At 51.9% G+C, this 25,138-nt stretch overlaps 1 protein-coding gene across 10 annotated transcripts in view; it reads left to right on the forward strand.

Annotated features, from left to right (window-relative positions):
- The window catches only part of ZFYVE28 (zinc finger FYVE-type containing 28), a 113,075-nt gene that overhangs the window by 52,446 nt on the left and 35,491 nt on the right, over positions 1-25,138 (forward strand). For 2 of the 10 annotated variants that reach the window (XM_036921206.2, XM_057502039.1), the window contains 6 exons: positions 5,502-5,639; positions 7,565-7,767; positions 8,930-9,019; positions 9,867-9,956; positions 12,760-12,903; positions 18,204-18,305. In XM_036921206.2, the coding sequence (XP_036777101.2) occupies positions 5,502-5,639; positions 7,565-7,767; positions 8,930-9,019; positions 9,867-9,956; positions 12,760-12,903; positions 18,204-18,305 (767 nt within the window). Of the gene's footprint in view, positions 1-5,501; positions 5,640-7,564; positions 7,768-8,929; positions 9,020-9,866; positions 10,022-10,116; positions 10,223-10,660; positions 12,511-12,759; positions 12,904-14,707; positions 15,698-17,993; positions 18,091-18,203; positions 18,306-25,138 lie in introns of those variants that run through there. The other 8 variants (XR_008997658.1, XR_008997659.1, XR_005031961.2 and 5 more) reach the window with 8 other exon arrangements.

The raw sequence follows: 25,138 nt of genomic DNA on the forward strand, positions 1-25,138 counted from the left end.
GCGTCGGTGCACGTTGCTGTAGATCTGTGATGTGATGATTTTCTGTGTCCCATGTGAGGCTGGCCACGGCTGGCGAGGGACACCCCTGACCTTCCCCGTGCTGGAAGGCACTGATACCCAGGTGGGCTCTCAGGGGGCAGAAGGGTCCCCAGTGCACCCTGACTGCAGATACCAGCCTCCTGTCTGCTGCGGTCTGCACCTGGCTGTGGGTGTGACCAGACGTCTGCACTTGGCACATCAAGAGCTGTGGCCCAGGAAAGAATGAGGCTGGGAACCTGGACTGCTGACTGGCCTCTTGGTGAAGCAGGGAGAGCTCAGCACAGCAGAGGGTCTCCTTGTGTGGGAGCTCGTTGGAATAGTTGAATTCTTTATTTTCTTATTGACTGTTGAGAGTTTTTTTATATATTCTGGACATCAGCCCTTGTAAGATTATGATTTGCAAATATTTTCTCCCAATTTGTGTCTTGTCTTTTTATTCTCTTAGTTTTTTGAAGAGCACAAGTTTTAAATTTTAGTGAAGCCCAGTTTATCTATTTTTTCTTTTCCAAGTTGTGCTTTTGGTGCCATATTGAAGAAGTATGTCCTAACTAAGGTCATCAGATTTTCTCCTATGTTTTCTTTTAGAAGTTCTATAGTTTTAGGTGTTACATTTAGGTCTGTTATCCATACCAACTTAACTTTAGTGTAACAGTGTGAGGACTGGACCAACATTCTTTTTTTGCAAATGAATTTTCAGTTGTTACAGTATCATGTGTTAGAAAGACTATCCTTTCTCACTGAAAAGACTGGTCTTTCTGTGCTGCACTGTTATTGACCTTTATTAAGAACCTGGTGTCCATATGTGTGGGTCTATCCCTGGGCTCTCTATTATGTTTCACTGATCTGTCTTGAGGCCAATACCACACTCTCCTGATTACTGTAGCCTTATAATAAGTCAAAGTCAGGCCGTGTCAGATCTCCGACTTTGTTCTTCTATTCCAAAGCTGTGGCTGTTATAAGTTCTTTGCATTTTCATATGAAATTTAAAAACTATCTAGAGGTCTGCAGAAAATCCTGCTGGGATTTTGATTGGAATCACATTGAATCTGTAGATGAATCGGGGGGAGAGGATTCAGTTCTCACTGCTGAGCACCCTGTCAGCCCTTGCGGGGGTTTCCGGGTGCCCTCTATCGCCCGAGGCACCCGCCTCTCCTCACAGCCTGTCCAGTGTCGTCAGGAATGGATGTCATACTGCTTTCAAGTGCCAACTCCATGTCTGTTGAGATTATTGTGTGCTTTTCTCCCCTTTTGATTTGTTGGTATGGTAAATTATATTGCTTGGATTTTCCATTAACCATTTTCATTATCTCCTGCCCCTCAGCCAGCAGTTGCCCCAGTTACAGCTGATGCAGGAGGAGGAGATGGGAGTAAACCATTGTAAGGCTCTTGGACCACATGCCAAGTGGCCTGGCACCCCTGCAAAGGAGACTTAAGTTGTTCTTGCCATACGTTTTACATGGACTCACACTATATCGCCAGTGTTTTTGTTTAAATGGCCCATTTTTTAAAGGACATTACATAGTAAAATGAGGATCTTGTGTATTTCCCAGGCAGTCGCCCTTCCTGGTGCTCTGTTGTTTGGTGAAGGTCTCTATTTGAATACATCTGCTGTCATTTTCCTTCCCAGAAGGACTTTCTTTACCATTTCTTGAAATGCAGGTCTGCTGGGCATGAATTCTTTCAGCCTTTCTTAGAATGAAAAAGTATTTTTACCTTCGAAATTGGCAGATATTTTTGCTGCCCTTAGAGCTGTAAGTTGTTGATGACTTTGTCGCCTCAGCACATTGAGGATGTTGTTCCAGCCTTCTCACCTGCATAGTTCCTGGTGGTAAATTAAATGTCACCCTTTTATTTGTTCCATGGCTATAACATGTCTTTTTTCTCTTTCTCCTTGTAAGGTTTTCTCTTTTTATTAGTTTTGAAAATCAATTTGGTTTTGCGTGACTTGACATAGTTATCTTCATGTGTCTTGTGCTTAGGGTTTATTGAACTTCTTGGTCTTGAGTTTATAGTTTGTTAATAATTTTTTTCCAAATTTGGCCATATTCCTTCAAATATTTTTTCTGTCCCATTCCCTCTCCTTTTGGGTCTTGAATTATAGACGTATTTGGTATCTGGAAGTTGTCCTACAGCTCACTGGTCTGTTCTGTTATAATCTGTTCTATCATGATGATGATTTTCTCTCTGATTCATTTAGAACTTCATTTGCTGTGTCTCAACTTTATTGTTCCTTTCTTCTGAAATGTCTGATCTGAGGTTGATCCCATCCAAGTATTCTGTTTTTTTCATCTTGGATACTGTGATTTTCATCTCTAGATCAGTTTGTGTCCTTTTTATTTCTTCATTGTCTCCACTTAGCTTCTTGAACACATGGAGGCCAGTCGCAGTAGCTGCCCCGAGGTCCCCTGGCCACTCGGCCTGCTGTCTGTCTCAGGCAGGTGGATTCTGATTGGCTGCTTTTTCTTTTCATCATGTGTCATATTTTCTTAATTCTTTGCAAGCCTGGTTGTTTTTTATTGGATGCCTGATACAGTGAATTTTACCTTGCTGGGAGCCGATTGCTTTTGTATTCCTATAAATCTTTTTAATTTCATTTTGTGATGCAGTTTCGTTACTTAGAAATACTTTGAACCTTTTGGATCCTGTTTTTTATGATGTTGGGTGAGATTGGAGCTGTGTTTGGGCGGGGACTGAGCATCCTGTGCCGCTGGGGCAGGACGCTTTTAGGTACTCTACCCAGTGCCCCATGAGCGAGGCGCTTTCCCGCGATCTGAGCTCTGTGAGGGCTCTGCTCACTGGCCCCCATAGCCCTTCAGGTGTTCACAGGCATGTGGTAACCAGTTCCCCGCTGAGTACTTGGGGGCCTTTCCCAGATCTCCAGGGTTGCCTCTCTGGGTTCTGGCTGCCTTGGTTTGCCTGGCCTCCTGGCTGGGAGTTGGCTGGGTGCCACTGGGTCCCCTCTCCGGGCCCTGACCTGCGGGGAGTCAGGCTGTCGTCCTCACCTGGGTTGTCTCTCTTCTCCCAGGGGCCCTTTGTTGCCAGTGATGCCCAGTGTCTCGAGAACCATTGTCTTACTTTTTCCTCTTTCCCATTACTGCTGTTATTGTTTGCAGGGGTAAATTTGTCTCCTTTAACTCCATCTGGCCTGTAATCAGAAGTCCCAGCAAACGTTCACGGAGGCACATTTGTGCTCTAGGCACAGGGAGCCATCAGTGAATAAGAAGGACCCTGTCCTCACTCTCAGGCAGCCGAGGCTCCAGCAGGCCAAGCAGGAGGGGAGTGGGTCCCAGCGCTGCTGCAAAGAGGTCACACAGCTGTGGGCGAGCCCTGCCACCATGCCAAGTTCAGGTCCTTGGCTCTTAATAATTGCTGACATTTGCACCATTGGAACAGCGATTATTTGTTCATTAGTTTGTTGAATCATGAGAAAGTGGCCTTCCCTCCCAGAAAACCATGTAAGAACTCACAGTGGTACTACTTGATATTGGTTGAATTTTATTTTTATTTTTTGTGTGTAGAGGCTCAATATTTTCCTTACAGTGCAGAATTTCCTTCAGAGTTTAGTGCACTGACTCTTTCTTTGCATTGGGTCATGCTTTCCACTCATGCTGATTTTTTTTATCTTTTCTAAGAAAAGTGAAACTCCAGTCTCTGAGGGCAGAAGGGAGGATGCTGAGATTTAAAATCAGCGAGGGTGAGAGTGTCGGTGTGATCTTTCTGGAAATCAGTTTGGCAGATTGACTTCAGAGCCTGTAAATAAGATTTACACTTGACTTTGTAATTCCACTTTTGGAATTGAGTGGATCCTAGGGAAATAACTCAAAATTCGGAGTGTGATGCACCACAGTGGTGATGGCAGCATTATTCATGGTGGAGAATCAGAAACATCATAAAATGTCCAGCAGAGGAGGAAGCAGCGGGTTAATAGGATGGTCCACAGGCTGGACTCTTGTGTTGCTCTGTCCCAGGATGATCTCAGCTCTGACGGAAGCCCGGCCCTGGAGGCCAAGAAGTAAAAGGGAATGTACCCAACCTGGAGTTTTCTCCCCAAGGACGTTCTCCCTGCTTATGTACTTTCCACTGTTTCCATTTTCTTGTGATGAATATGCGTTTATCTTTAACAAATTAAATTAAAAAACTAAGCTTTCAACATTCCTGTAATTCTACAGAATGAATGGCAGATGTTTAAAGAACAGGACAATTGTAAGGAAAGAGTGGAATGTGATTTAAGATGCAATAAAACAAGTACATTCCTCTCGTGTATACATTTTAAACACGAAAGAATTGAGTAAAATAACTTTGAAGAGTCTTTAAAACAAAAGTTACCATGTATTGAGGCTTGCTGTGGGCCAGAGCAGAGCCAAGCGTTTACAAACTAGCTCACACGGTGCTTCTAGCAGCCTGGGAGTCATGGTCACCCTTTCATACGCAGCCCAGTGGATCAGAGAAGTTAAGCGGCCTGCCCCAGGTTGCCCAGCCAGAGTCAGGGTCTCTGGTAGGAGGAGCCCAGTGCTGGTACCTCTTCCCTGCAGCTGATTTACTATTGCTGTGGTTGAAGGGCTGGTTCCAGGGGATGCAGGAGGGGATGATGCCTGGAGGAGGGGCAGGGGGCCCCATGTGCTCGCCTGCTCACTCTGCAGGGGTACTGAGGCTGCCTGGGTGCTCCGCCTGCTGGAAGTCTGCTTGCCCCTGGCTCCTGCAGTCGCCCTTACTCATAGGGGACGGGCCTCGGAGTCCACTCTGTGGGCGGGTCTGAGGCTGCTTTTCTGTACTGTCCCTGTGGTCCCTGAGCAGTCTTGCCTGATTGTGTTGTGAACACACCCAGAATGACACAGGCTCGTAACAGTAATAAAAGCAAACAGCAAGTTGGTAGAGAAAATCAGCTTTTTGTTTGTATCTGTCAAGCTTTGTATGTCTGTCCACCTAGCAACTCCATTTGTGGAGCTCTATCCTGAGACATTCATGTACCAGTGTTCAGAGAGGGAGAAGCTCAGATCAGCCACTGTGAGTGCAGCCACAGGGAGCTTGGATGTGGGTGAGCAGGCGGGGCAGGGCATGCGGTCCAGCCCAGGTTGGGGGGTGGGAGGTGCTGTCCAGCCCAGGGGGGTAAGGTGTGCGGTCAGAGGTCACAAAGGGCGAGCCCTGTGGGAGAGCAGAGCTCCCCGGGTATCACTAAGTGAGCAGAGGACACGGCAGGGCGGTGAGCAGGGGCCAGGGCTCCCGGTAAGTCTACGTGAGGAGCCCTGCGAGGGGACAGGAGGCAGGGCTTTCAGCCTTACCCACACACGTCTGGAGCGTTTGTGCCTTTTGTAGGGCTTGTCCCGCAGGCACCATGTGTGACCATATTGCTTTCAGTCTTGAGGAGCAGGAAAATGCCTCGTGTGTTCTCTGCATCTTCTGAGCGGTACGACAGGCTCCCTCGAGAGCTGTGTTTTAGCGCACTTTCCGTGTTTCTGTTTCAGGACAATGTGTTAAACGTGATTAACCAGATCATGGATGTGTGCATCCCCCAGGACCGAGCCCCACGGGATTTTTGCGTCAAGTTCCCTGAGGAGATCCGACACGACAACCTGGCCGGCCAGCTGTGGTTTGGCGCCGAGGTAGCAGACAGCACCTGGGTCCGGGTTGCGGTCTGGGCGCTATTCAGCCGCTTCTCTCTGACCTCACCTGTGTGCCCCTGCACATCCAAAGACTCGGTGTGTCCCCCCCGAGGGCCCCACCCCCTACAGGTTGTGGATGGCACCGTTCTGAGCCTGTTAGGCCATATGCCCCCCAAACTACACTAGCAAATATAGGCATGTGATATCTATTAGATTCTCAGACCCCCAGACATTAAGGCCTAAAGTTGGTTCTTAATTGAAATAATACTATTAGGAGAGCACTTCCTCTCCCCCAACAGGAATGTTTGTTCTGGCCCCAGGGCCACACGGGAGCCACCACCCGCCCTGCAGGCCCTGGTGTCCATCCTCCAGCAACGACACCAAGGCGGGAGGAGCAGCCCTCCATGAGCTGGTGGGCTTCCTGAGCCCCCCAAGCCCCACCTCGGCTGTGCTCTTGGGACATGAGGGTCGTGAGGCTCTCAGCCTGATGTCTGTGCCCCCATTTCACCCCCCACACCTGCTCCTCAGGACTGCCTGGGGGGCATCCTCTCCGCAGCCCTGGTTGGAGTTCGGGGGCCCCACGCTTCCTGCCTCTCCTCCCAGACTTGGTGTTTGCGTCTGCAAAGTGGGTCCCCAGGCAGGGGCAGCTGTGGCACCACGACACGATGCAGGTCCAGTGCCTGCCGGGGCACATGGGCACTCAGGGTACAGGGTCCCACTGCTGGCCAGCTCCTTGCCCCCATCCAAGGGGGGCTGGGAAATGAGCGACCCTTCCTCTCTGTCCCCCAGGAAACTGCTTCTAGCCCCCTTCTCTGGCCGTGAGCTGCTTGCCAGTCACGGCCCAAACCTGGTGAAACAGCTGGCCTCAGGTGGCTGGGGAGCCCCACATCACCACAGTCCCCAGTGGGGATGGCGTGTGCCACCCCTCATCCAGGAAGCAGGTCTGAGGAGCACCCCATGTTACTGGGCATGTAGGACAAGCCTGGGGGACCCGTGCACTCCTTGCATGCCCTGGAACTGCCTCCCAGAGCTGGGGCGGGTGTGGGTGGACTTGCAGGCATGGAGGGTCCCCCTTACCACTCAGGAGCAGGACTCCCATGCTGATGAGTCTCCGTTTCAGGGGATGGGCAGGGTTCCCTAAGCAGTGAATGTGGACACGGGGTGACTTTACTTCCTGGAAGGCTTGGCAGTCTCAGGGAGCCCAGGCCAGCCCCACGTGCTGTGTGCCTGGAGTACGAAGGTGACATCTGATGGGCTCCTGGGTTCCCTGTCATCACGTGGGCTGGGCAGGGAGGTGACAGGAATCCCATGACCTGGGGTCCCTGCATGGAGCCCCCAAGCCTGAGGTCTCAGTTGGCCTCCCCCTCTCTGTCTTGGGGTCTGTGTGAGGACCACGTGGGGCCCCCAAGCCATGATCTGGATCTGAGAAACCTGGAGGGAGCAGGCGTGTGTCCTTGAGACGCCTGCCCCAGAGAGAGAAGATGTGGCGGGGTGGGGCTCCCAGGAGAGCAGAACTGGGGGAGGGAGCTTAGGGGTGGTGCTCATGCCCGGGCGTGGCCCCGGGTCTGCCTTCTGCCTTCCTATGCCGTGTCTGACTGGCTTTGGGGACCCCCCTCCTCTCATGGGGGTGGGGCCTTGCCAAGGTTGGTGAGATATGTTCCGGTCCCTGCTCTCTGCAGTGCTGGGGGTGAGCGGCCAGATGTGTGTGTGGAGCAGAGCATGGGGAGGGGGCAGATGAGCCCATGCCCAGAGAATGTCATGGTCTGGGGACGTCAGGCTCTATGGGGACCATGAGGCTTGGGGTTGCCAGGCTCCATAGGGACGTCAGGCTTGGGGGACCTCAGGCCCAGGGACCAGCTGTGATGCCCACATCTGTGAACTGTCCGCCTACCTGCCTCCCCTGACCGGCACTCTGATGTCCGCAGTGCCTGGCCGCCGGCTCCATCATCATGAACCGCGAGCTGGAGAGCATGGCCATGCGCCCGCTGGCCAAGGAGCTGACCCGCAGCCTGGAGGACGTGCGGGGCGCCCTCCGCGACCAGGCGCTGCGGGATTTGAGCACCTACACGGAAAAGATGCGGGAGGCGCTGAGGCACTTCGACGTCCTGTTTGCCGAGTTCGAGCTGAGGTGACACTGGGGCCCCACATGTGCTCTGGGCTCCGAGGCCTTTGGCCTTTGCTGTCAGCCTGGGGGCACTTCTGCAGAGGTGGAGCCATAGCAGTTCAAGGGCCAGTGGTGTGGCTAACCCCTGGGGGACTAGAGGCAGGCGCCCTGGGGAGTCGGACCGGAGAAGCTGTGCAGGGAGGGGTACAAGCAGGGGTGACCCATTAATGAAGGAGATGTTTCTGCCACCCCCACTCACCCCATGGGGGCCCCGGCTCCGCTTCTCAAAGCAGCTGTTACTTGGGGGGCCCGCTGGGCCACCCCAGCTGTGTGGGATGAGGTGACATCCTCCCCAGGTTAGAAGCAGTCAGTGTGGGTCATGCAGCCACCTCGCTTGCTGTCACACTGTGCCTGCCCCTCCGCCCCACTGCTCATCTGATGCTGCGCCTTCAAGAGGCAGAGCCTGCCCACCCCTGCGCTGTTCAGACCCTCCACCCACAGCCGCCACTCGCCTGCTGCCCCTCCAGCCCGAACTGCTGAGGACATAGGCGGGCCCAGGGACCTGCACATAAAGGGCCTCACTGTGGCCCAGGCCGGGGTGGGCAGGCACCCTGTGGGCTTGCAGACACGGGGATGCCAACGGTAGGCTAGAAAAGCAGAACCCGTAGTCCACGTCCCCAATGGTCCTGTTAGTAAAAATTGCCCATCTTGTGACCTGCTGAGCTCTTGTCTTTAGGACATGGTACTGTAGACAGTTGTATTTTATTTCCTCTGTCTCTTTTTCTGTCTTCCCCAGATTTGTAAATAAGCTTTCATAAAGAGGAAAAAATTAGAGTTAGTGATATAGAGGAAAGAAAAGTACCCCCGCCTGGGTAGTGGCTGGACACATGTCCCTGGCTCCTGTCTAGTCAGCAGAGATGCTAGGGCCCCGCCCCTTGACATGGGCCCGCAGAGGCGGGCAGCACTGGCTCCAGGGCGGGCAGGGCAGATGGGCAGGGCTGTGGGGCCCGAGGAGGCCATGGGCTAGGCATGCCCCTGAGAGGAGCTCTGACTAGAGTGGGAATGGTAATGCTGGGCATTATGTGTTTATGAAGCTAATGTGCTTTTTCCATTTGAGATACCCCACTTTTTGCAGAGACACATGGGTGGCCCTGGGCAGCCCTCACTTGCCTCGCTGTCTTTGCAGCTACGTGTCGGCCATGGTGCCTGTGAAGTCCCCCAGGGAGTACTACGTGCAGCAGGAAGTCATCGTGCTATTCTGTGAGACAGTGGAGAGGTGAGGCCACCCCTGACCGGCCGAGCCCTCTCTACACGGGGTGAGGCAGTGCTGGGAGCAGGGGTGGCCTGGGGACCTGCCTCTTCTGGGGATGCCTGAGGCAGGAAGACACCAGCCCCCACCCTATGGGGCCCCCTTCCCCCACCGTAGGAAATCACAGAGGCTTCACTCCCCAACCCCTCTGACCCTTTTCTCTAGGCCAAGAGGGTGGATCTTGCAGGTGAAGCTCACCAGATAGAGGAAGAGACCTTGTGATTGTTATTTTTAAAAGACAGATTATTCAGTGTGTATACATTGAGAGATATTGCAAATCACCAAAAAACAGGATGACAGAAAGCACCCTTTATCTGGACCCAGCATGGTGCCAACAGGTTGCTTGTGGAGTGTCGAGAGCCGTGTGTACAAGCTGGGGCGTGAAAATGCATCCAGGAGAGCACTGTCAGTCCCTCAGGAAAGTGCCGATTGTCTGGCAGGGCTTCTGCTCCACGCTCACTCTGGCCACCTGATGCGTCTCCGTTTCCTGGTCGGCCAGGGACGGATTAACTTCCGCGTTTTGTTTGCTGGGCGTCTCAGCGAGCACAGCTGTCCCGCACTCCCTGCTTCCTCTGTCCTGGAGGCAGGTAACAGGGAGGGCGAGCACAAGGCCCCTCTGCCTGGGCCTTCCAGAGCAGGGCACAGCAGGGGTCGATGGCAGCGGCCTTTTGCGTGTGGGAAGCTGAGGGTGGCACGTGTTGCCCTCCTGACTGCCCATGGCCCCGTGGCTGAGCACAGGTCTGGGTGAGGGTTGAGCTGGCTGCCTCCCCGGCCCCTGGCTGACTTGCCCCTTCTCACTCTCTCCCTCGGCCAGGGCCTTGGGCTTCGGATACCTGACCCAGGACATGATTGATGACTATGAGCCGGCCCTCATGTTTACCATACCCCGGTTGGCCATCGTGTGGTGAGTGTTCCTCCCGCCTGGGACAGTCATTTTGCAGAAACATGGCAAGATTGTCAAGTCTGGAGGTGGGTGTTGATAGGTGGCACTTGTGCCCCCGATGGGTGGCTGTTCAGCCTCCCCAGAGCAGCCACCACGCAGCCCTGCTGTCGTCCCTCTGCAGACGAGGAGCCAGGTGTTCCGAGTGCCCCCCATTCACCCTGTGGGTGATGGCGGGATTCCCCAAACAGTACGAGATGGCCGGATACCCAGCACCTGCTACTGGAAAGGTGAGATCAACACTCACGTACACTTGCAGCCCAGGGCAAGAGGGCTGCCCCACACACAGGGCCATGTGGGGTGCCCATGGGAGCAGCGTGCTTGGCTGTACAGTAAGGAGGGTGGGCTGCCCCTGGGTCCCGCAGGAGAGATGGGTGCGTTGGAGCCAGCCCATGGCTGGCAGGCAGGTGAAACCCATTAGGTGAGGACCAGGAGGGTGCAGCTGGTCTGGCTGACAGGGGCATGCCTGAGGTGAGCCTTTCACTGAGTGGGGAGCATATCTGGCCAGAGCAGGGAGCTCAGGGTTAGACCTTTGGGGTCTTGCAGGCTCAAAGATGTCAGGGTGGCACGAAGGGTTAGACTGTAAGTACAAGGAGGCAGGAAGCACTTGGTCACCTGCCGTTAGGGCCAAGGTCAGAGCCTAGGCTCAGCCACGCCCCATCTCCTAGGCAAGGATTGGCCTTCCCTCCGCCAGGCGAGGGAGCCTGGCTGCATCGGGGCAGGAGCCCTCCCCAGACGCCTAGGGCCTGCAGCCTGGGGGACCTGTGGGCTGCAGTCACGGATGGCACAGAGCACAGGACAGGAGTACTCAGGACGGGCTGGTTGTGGATGTGGACATCGTGAAGTGTCCTGGGAGTGTGTGGAGTGGACACAGGCCGGGACTGGTCCAGCACAGACCATGAAGAGGCCCCACAGAAGCTGCGGGGAAACCGGCTGAGGACGAATACAGGACCCCCTCCCTTGGAAGATGGGGGCACTGTGGTGGGTGTGGTGGGGGGCAGTGGAGTGCGGTAGATGGGGCCAGCTTCCAGGACAACTGCAGGGAGCTGGGCACGTCAGGCCCTGCGTGAGGGGGGCAGTCCAGAGGCGTCTGCCTCTCTGTCCCGAGGCCGGGGGCCTACGTGTCCTATGTGTCCAAGAGGCCGGTGTTGAGGAAGGTGGGGCGGTGGGCTGGGCTGAGAGGGGCCGGCCACTCCAGCACTGACCCCTGCCCGGCTCCTCCCTGCCTCACTGTATCCGCGGAGCAGCCTGCCCTGGGAGGTCTTGAGGGTGGGCTTCGGAGGGTCCAGGCCCATTCCTTTAGTGTCCTCTCTGCCCAAGGAGCTAGCTTTGTCCGAAGTTTGCAAATTTAGGGAAAATTGGGGTGGGTCATATCACACCAAGGGTCTGAGTCCCTCCCTTCACCTGACAGAGGAGGTGGCGGGGGACAGATGTCTCCAGGGCCCAGCTGAGGTGACCTGGGCTGAAGGGCCCTTGGATGGGGGCCACACGATTCGTTACATTGTTCTCTTTCCAGGAAAATGCCTCTCTACAGCCAACTCATCTTGAAGAAAATGATGAGAATTTTTGGTCCTTTGTTTAAAAGACAAAATAGTAAAGGCTTTGTTCAGGGCAGGCCTGGGCCGGGGGTCTGTAAGCCTTCCTGCGAGAGCAGAGCTCATCCTGCTCCTCTGTGGGACGCAGTCGGGAGGCGGAAGACCTGCCCTGGCCGGGCTTCTCTCCAGAGCCCCGTGGCGGGCACCCCGAGGTGCAGCGCCCTGTGGCTGGCCGGTCAGCCTGAGTCCGGATGTGGCCATGCCCATGTGGCTTGGGCAGCTTTCCTCGGGATAGCCCTGAAGTGTAAGGGGATGGCCGTTTGGGTGCTTGCTGCCCGCCTGCGTCACCTGCCCCCGCCGCCCCTGGGCAGGTGCTCAGCAAGCACCAGGGTGGGCCAGGCAGTGCCTGGGTTTCAGGGTGTGGGGGACTCACACCATCCTAGAGGGAAGCTGTTCTAAACCTCACGGGATGCCCGGGGACTCTCGTAGGCAGTTTAAAATAAAGGCACACATCAGACAGACTGAGCACAATGTTCCAGATTTCCACACTCAAGGCTGGGTTTGCTCAGTCTTACCAGCCTCCCCATTACGGTCAGCACGGGGCCTGGGTCTGGGTGGCTGCAGGACGGTGGTCTCAACCTTTCTGTCCTTACTGAGTTGGCCTCCCAAGGCCACTTGTACTGGGCTGGCGTCACCGTGCCATTTGCAGACTCACCGCTGCCCCGCCAGCATCTGAACTTTGGCTCTTCTGTCCTCTTGTCTCGGGAGGGCTAGCAAGTGCCTGTGGGCAGGGCCTTTGCCCCTGTGGTTCCCTCCTGATGGTAGCACACGGGTCTCCTTGGGCTCAGGCTGGAGGGAGGGAGGCCTGTAGACAGCACTGTGGGATCCGTGAGGACGCGAGGAAGGCAGGGCCTGTAGTGGCCATGAAGAGGCAGTGGGAGCAGAGCCAGAACCCAGAGTTGGCAGCAGAGTGGCTCAGCTGGTACAGGAGGCTGCTGCACGCGGCCAGCTGGGAAGGCCCTCCGTCCACCTTGGAACCTGGCCAGCCTCCCTCAGAAGCAGGTCTCGGATTCGTACCAGGCTGTGGTCAGGATTCTCCAGCCTTCTGGAAGGAGCAGTAGAGCTCAGTAGCTGTTCCAGAGCTGCCCCATCAGTGTCACCCACTGGGTCCCTGCAGGACCCCTGCCCAGGCCTGGCTGCCCGCGGCTCCCTCTTCCCTCATTTGTCCACAGCAGCCACTCTAGGCCAGACAGGGTGTGGCCCAGGACTCGCTCCTTCCTGTATGCACCCACTGGGCATGTGTTGAGCACCTGCTGTGTACTTGGCCCTGTGCTTGTCCCCAGGGACCCCATGATGCCCACAAGGGAGGTGTGCAGGTAGGTAAGACAAGCAGTTGCTGTGGAATGTTCCAGATGCTTGGGGGGGAAATGGGGCTAGGTGCAGAGACCTCTGGGGTGCGCAAGACCAGAGGATGAGGGAGAGGCTCCCCAGGGCCCTGCAGCAAAACTTCTGAAGCAGAGGGGCAACCTAGGACCACGGCATGGGGTGTGCTCTGGGCAGGCAGGCAGCGTGTGTAGAAGGGCCGAGGCTGGGCTGAAAGCCTAGGGAATCCCAGTGCTTGTGTGGGAATGAAGACCCCTTAGCCTGCATTTCTTGCCTAGTAGGATCGTGTCTTTGTGACATGGGTGACCTGGGCCCCCAGGTGACACACAAGGTGCTTAGAACAGAGGATCTGGGGCTTCTCTGCTGCTCCACGCACCCCCAGGAGCTCCAGACCCTTTCCGCCTGGTAAATACAATATTATAAAACAGTTGTGTGATGTTAAGGGTGCTACGCCAGGCCCTGTGCTGAGCTCTGGCGGGCAGTGGTGCCCTCCCAGGTGGCATTACCAGCTCACCACAGGTGAGGAGACAGGCTGCGGGACTGGAGAGTGCAGAGCACACCACATGACTCACCCACTATGGGGCAGTTTGTCAACCCTTAATCTCCACTGTCCCCTCCACCCCCTGTAATCACCCCTTTCCAGTCCCAAGCAACCATGAATCTGTTTCTGTAGATCTTCTATTCGGAGTATTTCATGTAAATGCGATTTGTGTTATTTTCACAAATCCTTCACTAGCTCTAAGCACCATGGGGCAGAATGCTGACCCCTTCAATTGCTCACGAGTCGTTAGTTCAGCACAGTGAACTTTTGCAGAATTTTGTTGTATTGATCTGAGCGGTCACAACAGTGTTTACAAAGATTTTTACTGACACATTACTCTTAATCATCAAAATTTGGGGGAGGGGTGGATATCCAGAATTAAGGGACTGTTTAAAAACACTATGCCAGCCATTTAAATGTTGGAGAAGAATCCTAAATGCTATGGAAAACATTCCTAATGTACTGAATACAAAAGATTGCTTCCAAAAGGTATGTCTCCACTTTACAAAATTTCTTAATATGATAGGTAAAACTTTTGTAAACAGGTATCAAAGCAATAAATGTTAAATTTTTATTATAAAATAGACGTAACATAAAACTTACCATTTTAGCCCTTTTCAAATGGACATCAGTGGCGCTGAGTGCAGTTATATTGCTGTGCAGCTGTTCCCTCCATCCCTCTGCAGAACCTTCCATCGTTCTAAGCTGATACTCTGTCCCCATTTAACACCAATGCCCCATTCTTCACTTCCCCGGCCCTTGGGAACCACCAAACTACTCTCTTTGAATTTGACTATTCTAGGTCTTTCATGTAAGTGGAATCATGCAATTTTGTCCTTTTCTATCTGGCTTAGTTCATGTAGTGTGTTTTCAAGATTCATTGATGTTGTAACATGTAGCAGAATTTCCTCCCTTTTTAAGGCTAACATTCCATTGTGTGTAATTAAATGTTATTTTAAAGAAGAGGTTTATAATAACATTCAAAAGAATAGAGTACGTAGGAATAAGTTTAACCAAAGAGGTGAAAGACCTGTACACTGAAAACTACAAGCATTCCTGAAAAAATTAAAGACCTAAATAAATGGAAAGACATCCCATGTTCGTGGATTGGAATACTACCCAAAGTGAATTACAGATTCAATACATTCACTGTCAAAACTCCACTGGGAAGAAAAAAAACAAAACAAAAAAGAAAAAGTAAAAAAGAAGAACAAAACAAAACAAAACAAAAAAACTCCACTGGCTTTATTTTGCAGAAATGGAGGAGATGACCCTTAAATTTATATGGAGATGCAGTGAACCTTGAGGAGCCAAAAACAGTACTGAAAAACTGAGGACTCATACATCCTGATTTCAGAATGTGCTATGGTGATCAAGTGTGGTACTATCATAAGGACAGACCAATGGAATAAAATAAAGAGGCCAGAAATAAACCCAAATACCTATAGCCAGTTGCTTTTTAACAAGGGTGCCAAGACCGGTCAATGAGGAAGGAACAGTCTCTTTTGCAAATGATGCTGGGACAACTGGAACCACATGCGGAAGAATGAAGTTGGACCCTGTGGTGATTAATTTTGTGTGTCTGCCAGATATTTGGTCAGACACCTGTTTGGATGTTGCTGTTAGGCATTTTAAGGATGAGATTAACATTTAGATCAGCAGACTCTGAGTAATGTAGTTTGCTCTCCATAACATGGGTGGGTCTTATCTGATCAGTGGAAGGCTTATGAGAAAACAGACTGAGGTCCCCACGGAAGAGGGAATTCTACCTCCAGACTGTGTTTGGACTCAAGCTACAGTATCATCTCCTCCCAGGGTCTCCAGTATGCTGGCCTGCCCTGCGGATTTTGAACTTGCCAGCTCCACAATCATGTGAGCCAGTTCCTTAAAATAAGTATCTCCTTCCTCTGCAGACAGGTAGGTAGATGTGTACACATGCACACATCCCATTGGTTGTTTCTCTGGAGAACAGGAGGTAATCTTCATCTTCTCAGACTTGGCAATGGATTCTTAGATTTGACACCAAAAGTATGAGCAACAAGTGAAAAATAGATAAATTGGACTCTTCAAAACTAAAACTTTTGTGCATCCAGGACATTACGAAGAGAGTGAGAAGAGAACCTAAAGAATGGGAGCGGGTGCCCTGGCTTTCTCCTCCATGCTGGGCGTACTCCCACCTGCTCACTTGGGCCAGCGCCCCCCCATCGGAGCGCCACTGGATTCTGGGACAAAGCTGGGCAAAGTCCTGAGGTCCCTTGACCTCCCACGAGAGAGGTTGGCATGGCAGCCTTGGTCATGAGGGGCCACCTCCACCCCATCTATGCTGAGGTTCCCCAGGGTCCAGCCACCTGCCTGCCAGGCTCAGCTGCGGGCTGCCTTGCCTGCCTTTGGCCATGGCATGAACAGGGCCCGTGCGCCCTGTGGCGGCACAGTGCCAGGACCCCCAGTCCTCTCAGGCAGTAGGCATGGGTGGCAGCTGCATGGGACCCAGCTGCCTCCTTTGATGGCTCCTTCCCAGGCCCTCTGTCACTTCCCCCAGGTGCTCTGCATCAGTGCCTGCACCAGTCAGACACAGCAAATGTTTGCTGAGCCCCTGCTAGGTTGTGAAGACCAGCCTCGCCCTTGCCCTCAGGGACTCCTGGTCATGGGGACACAGACAATGTGTGTGTCCCATGGGCCTTCTCTCTGCCCCATCCTGGGTGGTCAGTGGCACTTCCCAGAGCTGCTGAGTGGGAGGGCTCGCTGGCACACAGCACATGCTGCCCTGAGTGCCCCAGCATGCGGAGTGCCGCTGGATTCTGGGACAAAGCTGGGCAAAGTCCTCAGGTTCCCTGACCTCCCACGAGAGAGGCTGGCATGGCAGCCTTGGAGGTCTGTGCCTAGAGCCCTCCTAATTAACGGATTCTTTTCTGAGACTCCAGACAAGCCACGGCCAACCACGGATGCAGTGCTCACGGCACTGATGGGGCGGCCGGTGACCTTCCCAGGGCCCAGGAGAGGGGCCACCGTACCTCCCTGCCTGCCCCCCTTCACTGCTTTCTGAAAAAAGAGATTGCCAGGAAGGGATTATCCACGGAGAGGGGGTTCACCAAACCTACCCCTTTCTGCCCACTTTCACTCTGCCTTTGTGCTGAGACCGCCGGATCTGCCCACAAAGTTAAGTTTCCATCTGGGGAAATTGTGCCCCAAACACTATTAATTTAACCAGAACCATCAGCTCATGAATGATGTCTAGAGCAGACAGGACAGGACAGAAGCCTCTGCCCTTCTCCCTAGTGCTGGACGCAGGCCCCTGTAACCCGACCCTCCTGCCCAGGGACCCTCAGTTACAGCCTGTGGCCTGGCCTCCCTGGGAGGCTGTGTAGCCCATGTTTTTTCCTGTGACTTTTGAAGCTTTTTGCACAAGAAACCCAACTTTTTAAAGGGAAGAGTAGCCCCTTCATTCAGTTTTACCAGTTTTTCCCATTGAAGTGGAGGCGTTCTTGAACTAATGGACTCTGAGTTGGATGTGGTGAGCAGACCCCAGGTCCCCATTCACTTGCAGAGACATGCAGGCAGCTCTCTGTTTACACAGACAAACCCTCAAGGGCCTCATCTTTGCTCTGAGGGGAAGCAAGGGGACAGGTGGACATTCGCTGGGCACCCAAGGTGTGCTCAGGTGGGGGGACCCAGGAGGAGGCACCCAGGGGAGGTCCCCTGGAAGGGTCCGTGCTCAGAGAGGCAGGTCTGGACATGGGTGATGGTGCTTGCCTGGAGCTGGGCAAGGCTGTGCGCTGTGCATGGTGAGATTGCCACGGGTGAATGTCGTGCTGCCTGTGGAACGGGAGATGGTCTGGAGGTGACATGTAAGCAGAGTCAGATGGGCCCAGGGCCCCAATCCAGAGGAAGGAGTGCGCTCAAGGCACAGGGATGCTCCAGAGAGAGGGTCTGTCCTGCCTGGGGGTGGCAGGAGGCTGCCTACCATCTTGAAGGGTGATGGGGGGAGGGCCAGACCTCTGGGAGGGAAAGGCGGGTTTGGGGCTGCCCGGGCAAAGCCAGGAGAGACATGAGCACATGGCTTGTGAGGGCCCCGGGATTCTGGAGTGGGCTGGGCAGGGAGGGGTGGCACTGGATTGTCACAGTCTGCTGTGGCTCGGGTAACCAGGAGAGACAGTGGTCAGTGTGTTAGACTTGGGCAGCACCTGGACTTCAGGGAGTGGACGGGGGCCTGTGAGGATGGTTCTGAGTGAACCGTGGGGGGCTGGGAGGGCAGCCTGGAGGGCACATGCATGAGAAGTTCCCCTCTTGTGCAGGGTGTCCCTGACACCCCCAGCGCCAGAGGCTCGGGGCCACCAGCAGGCAGGACACAGTTCTTACCTCTGACATCTCTCCCACTTTGGGATTTGCAGCTCTAGTTCTCACAAACCTTCACATTTGTGTTTAAACAAACACAAATCCAGTTTTTCCATTTTCAAGGACGTAGATTTTAGTAGCAAATCATGATGCTGGTTTATCTGACTGCAGCAGGGATATGTGCAGATACTTTTTTATGATTATTTTAAGCTCCCTCAAATGAGTGCAAGCTGATAAAGTCTGAAGATGGTGAAGTCTGAGTCTGAGTAACAGTTCTCATTGTCTTAAGATTTGATCACAAGGGACAAAGCACGTGTGAGTGCTGAGCTTCACGGGGCACAGGGTCCCTGGGCGTGGTCTGGGGTCGCCCAGGCAGCCACAGAGCCTGATGCCACGCTGGCTTTTGTGTCTTGAATGCAGTGGGCTCGTGGTCTACGCGGATGGACCTCTGAATTTGGACCGCAAGGCGGAAGACATGTCCGAGCTGTTCCGGCCTTTCCACACGCTGCTGCGGAAAATAAGGTGGGGGGCCAGGGGAGGGGAGGCCGCGGAGTCCTTGGCCGAGTCTCTTTCCTGTGGGGACGGGCAGGGCCGTTATTCGCCCTCTCCTGCTCTAGTCAGCAGTGCTGGGACCTTGGCCTTGTCCTCAGTCATCGGTTTATGTCTGGAGCCCCTTTTGAAGCCCAGCCCTTCTCTCCCTGAACCAGGCTCTTTGCTCTTGGTCAGTAGCATGAAGACCTTTGGCGTGAGTGTCCGGTATTGGGACAGCAGCTGCCCTAGCCAGGGGCCCCGCACTGGGCTCTTTGAGTCTGTGGATGGATGGGACCCGTTTCACAGGAGAGGCCAGGGAACCAGGGCGACACAGGGTATCCCCCTGGGGACATGCCACCTGCGTAGGGGGCTGTCCTCCAGGCCAGCCATCCCCACACAGGCTGAGACGGGTGCTTGCTCACAGGTGCCCCAGCTACCCCACTGGGGGTTCTTAGTAGTTCTTTGGCCAGTTCAAGGGGTGAAGTGTCAGGGCCTCTTGAGTGCCCCATGTCCCTATGCTGTGACTTGTCCTGCCCCCCAGTGGTCCCTGGGCCCCATCTGTGCTGTCCCATGGGCTTGGTGGTAGCTGGTGTGGGCTCCTGTGTTCTGCCCTGAGGGGCTTCCCTTGGCCTCGAGGGGCAGGTCCTCAGGCCAGCCCTCTCCTCCTTGGGCCCTTCCCCAAACCCTCACTTCACATGGTGGGAAGCCATCACTGGGCGGCCTTCTTGAGCCAGCAGGGCCCAGCTAGGCCTCCTGGGAGGGAAGAGGTGGTGGGGGGCTGTGGGTGCATGTCCTCTTGAGTACTTCCTTGGCCCTATGGCCTCAGGCACCAAGTCCTTTCTCTCATGGTCTCTGGTCTCTGGAAGCTCCCCTTTCTGGACGTTAATCGAGCCAGTGACCTTACAGACCCCTGTGACGCCCTTCCTGGGTCCAGCAGGACTGCCTAGCACAGGGCAGCCCTGGGCACAGACAGCCCAGGACAGACAGCCTGGGGCTGGCCTCCTTTGCTGGCACCCACCCCTTCAGGCAGCCAGGAGAGTGTCCTGTTCCAAGCTGCCCTTTGCTCCGTGAGAAGCCAAAGGTGCTGTGAATCCAGACAATGAAGAGTGACCCAGCAGGGTGTCCTTGGGGAGTCAGTGGGGCCCTGTGATGGAGTGCTCAGTCCAGACTGCGGTTCATCTGATGGATGGTTGCTCGGTGCTCCCTCTTGCCTGGGCCCAGCCTTGAGTGTCTTGGGTAGGATGGGACCCTGGACCCAGAGGCCATGGCCTCTGCCCTCCCTGGGAGAGGAGATGATGAATGAGGACAGGTGGTGGTGGATGCTGGGCCCAGGCAGGGAGGGGCAGGGTGCTGGGGGAGACGGGAGTCCCTTGGGGGAGGGCCAGTGCTTGGAGTCGGGGCGGGAGAGATGGCAGGGGCCAGAAACACAGGCAAGAGAACAGTCTAGAGCATGAGACACGTGACACTCAAATGTCTAATACTCAAGTTGGAGTCATACTAAAGGAATAGAGAATGTGGGCAGAAGCAATATCCAAAGAGATGAAGGCCAAGAACTTTCTAAAACTGAGGAAAATCTCTGCAGATACAGGAGCCTCGAGAAAACTACAAGACATACTGAAATGTATCATTGCTGAAAACAAAGAGAAAAGCTTAGGCGTAGCCAGGGAGAAATGACATATTACTTTAAAAAGAATATAAGATTGATATCTGTCTACTAAAACACAAACAAAAACAATGGAAGCCCGAAGGCAATGAAATGACGTACATTTAAAATACTAAAGGAAAACAGCTGTCAACTAGAATTTCATAACCAGCAAAATATCCTTCAGAAATGAAGTGAAATAATGAATTATTCAGAAACATAGTGCTGAATGATTTTGTTCTCAGTAGCCTGCACATAAAACAAATTTGAGTTCTTTAGGAAAAGGACCAATATCGCAGAAATGTGGAGATGCAAGAGAGAGTGAAGAACTCGATGCACATTAATATTATGGACTGTGCAGAACAATGATTGTAATGTCTTAAGGAGTTTGAAATGTACATGGCATAGCTCAACACTTGAAAATGAAGTCAATTAACTTCCAAAAGAGAAAGAAAAACAAATCATTTTGAAATTTATAGAAAAATAATTAGAAAAATTGAACACCTTTTTCATGAGGGAAACACCTCTTAACAAATTAGGAATAGAAGGACATTTCCTTAATCTGATAAAATATATATATGTATACACAGACGCTTGTGAACTTGGACCCTCACCTACACCATATACAAAAATTAACTCAAAATGGATCAAGGGCCAAAATGTAAGACCTGAAACAATAAAACTCTTAGAAGATAAAACAGGACAAAAGCTTCATGACATTGCATTTGGAAATGATTTCTTGGGTATGACACCAAAGACAGAGATAACAAAAGTAAAGAGGCAATTCACAGGTTGTATATCACGTATCTGATAAGAGATAAATATCCAGAATATACAGAGAACTCTAAAACTCAACAACAGTAAAACAACCCAATTCAAATGGGCAAAGGACTTGCATAGATAGTTCTGCAATGACGATGTATGAATGGTCAAAAGCACATGAAAAGATTCTCAGTATCACTAACTGTTAGGGAAATGCAAATCAAGCCCACAATGCGATCCCATCTCACACCCAAGAGGATGGCTGCCATCAAGAAAGTAGAAAATAAGTGTTGACAAGGAAGTGGGGATATTGGGACCTGTGCACTATTGCTGGGAATGTAAGATGGTGCAGCTGCTGTGGAAACAGTATTTCTTGAGGTTCCTAAAAAATAAAATAGGTCCACAATTCCACATCTGGGTACAAACCGAAAAGAATGCAAAGTAGTGTTTCAAAGAGAGATTTGCAGACCCATGTTTATAGCAGCATTATTCACAATAGCTAAATTGTGGAAGCACCCCAAGTGTCCATTGTTGGGCAAAATGTCCATCCATACAATGGAATGTTATTCAGCCTTAAAAAGGAAGGAGATTCTGACACATGTTACAACCCAGATGGACCTTAAGGACATTATGCTGAGTGAAATAAGATGGACACAAAAATACAATGTGTGATTCCAATTATATGAGGTTCCTAGAATAGTCGACATCATAGAAACAGGAAGTAGGTGGTGGGGGACGGGTGGGGGAGGGGAGGATGAGGAGTGAGTGTTTAATGCGGCAGTTTCTGTTTTCTTGTAAGAGATGGTGGGAATGGTTGCATAACAATGTGTATATATTTAATACTGCTGAATTGTCACTTAAAAATGGTTAAGATGGTAAATTTCATATTATATGTATTTTATGATAAAAAATATCTACAATAATGTCAGTAAATATCACCTACTTAACCTTAAGTCTGATGATGTCTGAGACCTCCACTGACAGTAGTGAAATGTTATTGACATCAAATTTTAAAGACTTAGATAGCTAGAAGCTATTCCTTATTAGGGAGTGGAAAACTTAATATTGTGAAGATACCAGTTATTCTTAAATTAATCTATGATTTCAGTACAATCAAAATCTCTGGAGGTTTTTGTCTTTTTTTTTTTTTTGCAATAATTGATGAATTCTAAAATAGAGATGCAAGAGACCTAGAAGAGCCAAGAAGATGATCACTGGAGAAAAGGAACAGAGAAGGACATGTGTACCTATTCTACCCTAGATGGGTTTTGGGTGGTTTCCCCAAATGGTGCTTGCGTCAGCACGCTTGTGGATGTATATCTGCATTTGTGCTGCATGGGCTTCATGGAAAAAAAGCACAGCTGGAGACACATCCTATGGTAATGCTAGAGAAATGCTGGCAGTGCTATGTGGCAAGGATGGACTTCTGACCCACTCAGCAGAACAGAGTCTGGAAACAAACCAACACATATGTGCTTCCCTGCTTTACAACAAAGGAGACGTTGCAGAACAGTGAGGAATGATTATTCTTTCTCGATAAATAGGCTGAGCCAATAAATAAATACCCATGTGAGGAAAAATGTGGATACTTACCACAATCATATACAAAAATCAACTCCAGAGAGATACAAATGTTAAATGTGAAGTGATAAAGCTTTCAGAGGAGAAAGTCAAGGAGAATATCTTTGTGGTCTTGAAGCAGGCAATAAAAGCACTGACTGTAAATTTTAAAATGTGATTCTTTTGAACTTTATTGAAACTAAGAACTTGGGTTCATCGAAAGATACCACTGAGAGAGTGAAAAGGCAAACCCCAGAGTTGTAGTGTGTATGCGACAGATAACTCAATCCCCAAACACGTAAAGAACTACCAATCAGTAAGAAAAAGAAATAACAATTACAAATTGGCAAAAGACTTGGAAAGTCAGTTTACAGAGAGGATGTCTAAGGGCTGATAAGCATGTAAGCTGGGTGGGACTTCATTAGTCAGCAGTTAAAGCAACTGAACATGAGAGATGCCAAGTGTTAGTGCGCATGTGGGGCAGACAGAACTGTCGCGATGCTGGTGGGCTGTCCGTGGGCACACACTTCTCACTGACACTCAGCAGCACCCCTCCATGTGGGGACTTGCAGAAATGCACACATGGTCCCCAGGACAGGTGCTTAAAGATGGGTCGTTGCACAGCCCAAGCCCCTCAGGGGCAGAATAGATGCATGCACAAATCGTGGCTTTTCATCCATGAGGGCTGTACAGCTGTGAGACAGTGCAGTCTGCAATAATGGGTCTCACCACATGGGGTTGCCAGTTCTAGAAAAGGAAACAGCAGCATGCTCAATTAAATTTTAATTTCAGATAAACAATGGATACTTTAAATTAGTGTAAGTGTGTCCCAAATACCTGATTTGGAACATACTTATCCTAAAATATAATCATACACTTAAAATGTATTGATGGAGGATCACGGGAAGATGGTGGCATGAGTAGTTCAGTGGAAATCTCCTCCCAAAAACATATATTTATGAAAATACAATAAATACAACTATTCCTAAAAGAGACACCAGTGGATACAGTACAACAGCCAGGATACATGTAAATCTGCGAGAACTCAACATCACACGAAGGGGGTAAGATACAAGCTGTGGCCAGGCAGGACCCGAACGCTCCCTCACCCCAGAACCCAGCGGAAAGAAAGGAGTCAGAACAGGGAGGGAGTGAAAGCCCAGGACTGCTAAACAACCAGATCTAGAAATCCACACCCGGAGCGCAGACACAAGGTGTACGGGGTGCTGGATACTAGAGAAACGGAAAAGCAAAACCTTCAGGCAGGACCCCGCAACCAGCACCCCTGAGACAAAAGAAAAGTGAGTGCTTTTTGCAAGTCTTAAACAGACAGGGACCCCACAGTGGGGCAAAGTTGTCCCGGCACACTTAGCCAGCAGCTGGGAATCCTGGGGAACTTTAGGTGCCCTAACCCCCTGGGCGGCAGCACAGCTCTGAAGCCACTCACGGCACTAAGCAGCCTGCCAGTCGTTCCCCCAACTGGCACGGACCCCGACACACCATCCCAGTAGTGGGAGAGTGGCAGTGTGCGCCGGGGCGGCGGCGTTGGAGGGGACCGGGAGCGGCTTGTGTGTGCCCACTGTGGCGGCGACCAAGCAGCCCGGGAGCGGCCCACGTGTGCTAGTGGCAGTGGCACCAGAGGAGCCCAAGAGAGGTCCACGCAAGCCCGCAGTGGCGGTGACCAAGCAGCCCGGGAGTGGCTCATGTGTGCCAGCGGCGGCAGCACTAGAGGGGCACAGGAGAGGCCCATGGACACCTGCAGCAGTGTCAGAGGGAGCAGCCGCGGTCCCAGCAGCCGACTGGAATCTCAGCCCAACGCACAGCTGCCCAGCAGGGGCGCTGCTATTGTGGAGGAGCGCACCTGGCATGCCTGCCACTCCCCGCAGGGCTTCGTGCTGCTCTGACAGAGACCCCGCCCACAGCAGCTTAGGGGATTAACCCAGTGGCAGCTCCAGGAGTGCAGGTAACCGACACAGGCAGCGGAGAAGGGCAAGGCATCCAGCAAGCAGGAAAGGACTTTCTTCTCCCAGCTGACACACCCACAACCTGCCTACAGCCACTGCTATCACCATGAAAAGGCAAAAAAATTTAGTCCAGTCCAAAATAGTTCAGACAATGCCTGAGAGAGGACCTAACCAGTCTCCCTGAAAAAGAATTCAAAATAAAAATCATACACATGCTGACAGAGCTGCAGAGAAATATACAAGAGCTAAGGGATGAAGTCCGGAGGGAGATTACAGAAATGAAACAATCTCTGGAAGGATTTATAAGCAGAATGGATGAGGTGCAAGAGGCCATTGACGGAATAGAAACCAGAGAACAGGAACGCATAGAAGCTGATGCAGAGAGAGACAAAAGGATCTCCAGGAATGAAACAATGTTAAGAGAACTGTGTGACCAATCCAAAAGGAACAATATCCGCATTATAGGGGTACCAGAAGAAGAAGAGAGAGAAAAAGGGATAGAAAGTGTCTTTGAAGAAATAATTGCTGAGAACTTCCCCAAACTGGGGGAGGAAATAGTTGCTCAGACTGCGGAGGTACACAGAACTCCCAACAGAAGGGACCCAAAGAGGACAACACCAAGACACATAATAATTAAAATGGCAAAGATCAAGGACAAGGACAGAGTATTAGAGGCAGCCAGAGAGAGAAAAAAGGTCACCTACAAAGGAAAACCCATCAGGCTATCATCAGACTTCTCAACAGAAACCCTACAGGCCAGAAGAGAATGGCATGATATATTTAATGCAATGAAACAGAAGGGCCTTGAACCAAGGATACGGTATCCAGCACGATTAGCATTTAAATATGAAGGAGGAATTAAACAATTCCCAGATAAGCAAAAGTTGAGGGAATTT

Source organism: Manis pentadactyla, chromosome 5 (genome assembly GCF_030020395.1).
Source record: "Manis pentadactyla isolate mManPen7 chromosome 5, mManPen7.hap1, whole genome shotgun sequence".
Classification (NCBI taxonomy): domain Eukaryota; kingdom Metazoa; phylum Chordata; class Mammalia; order Pholidota; family Manidae; genus Manis; species Manis pentadactyla.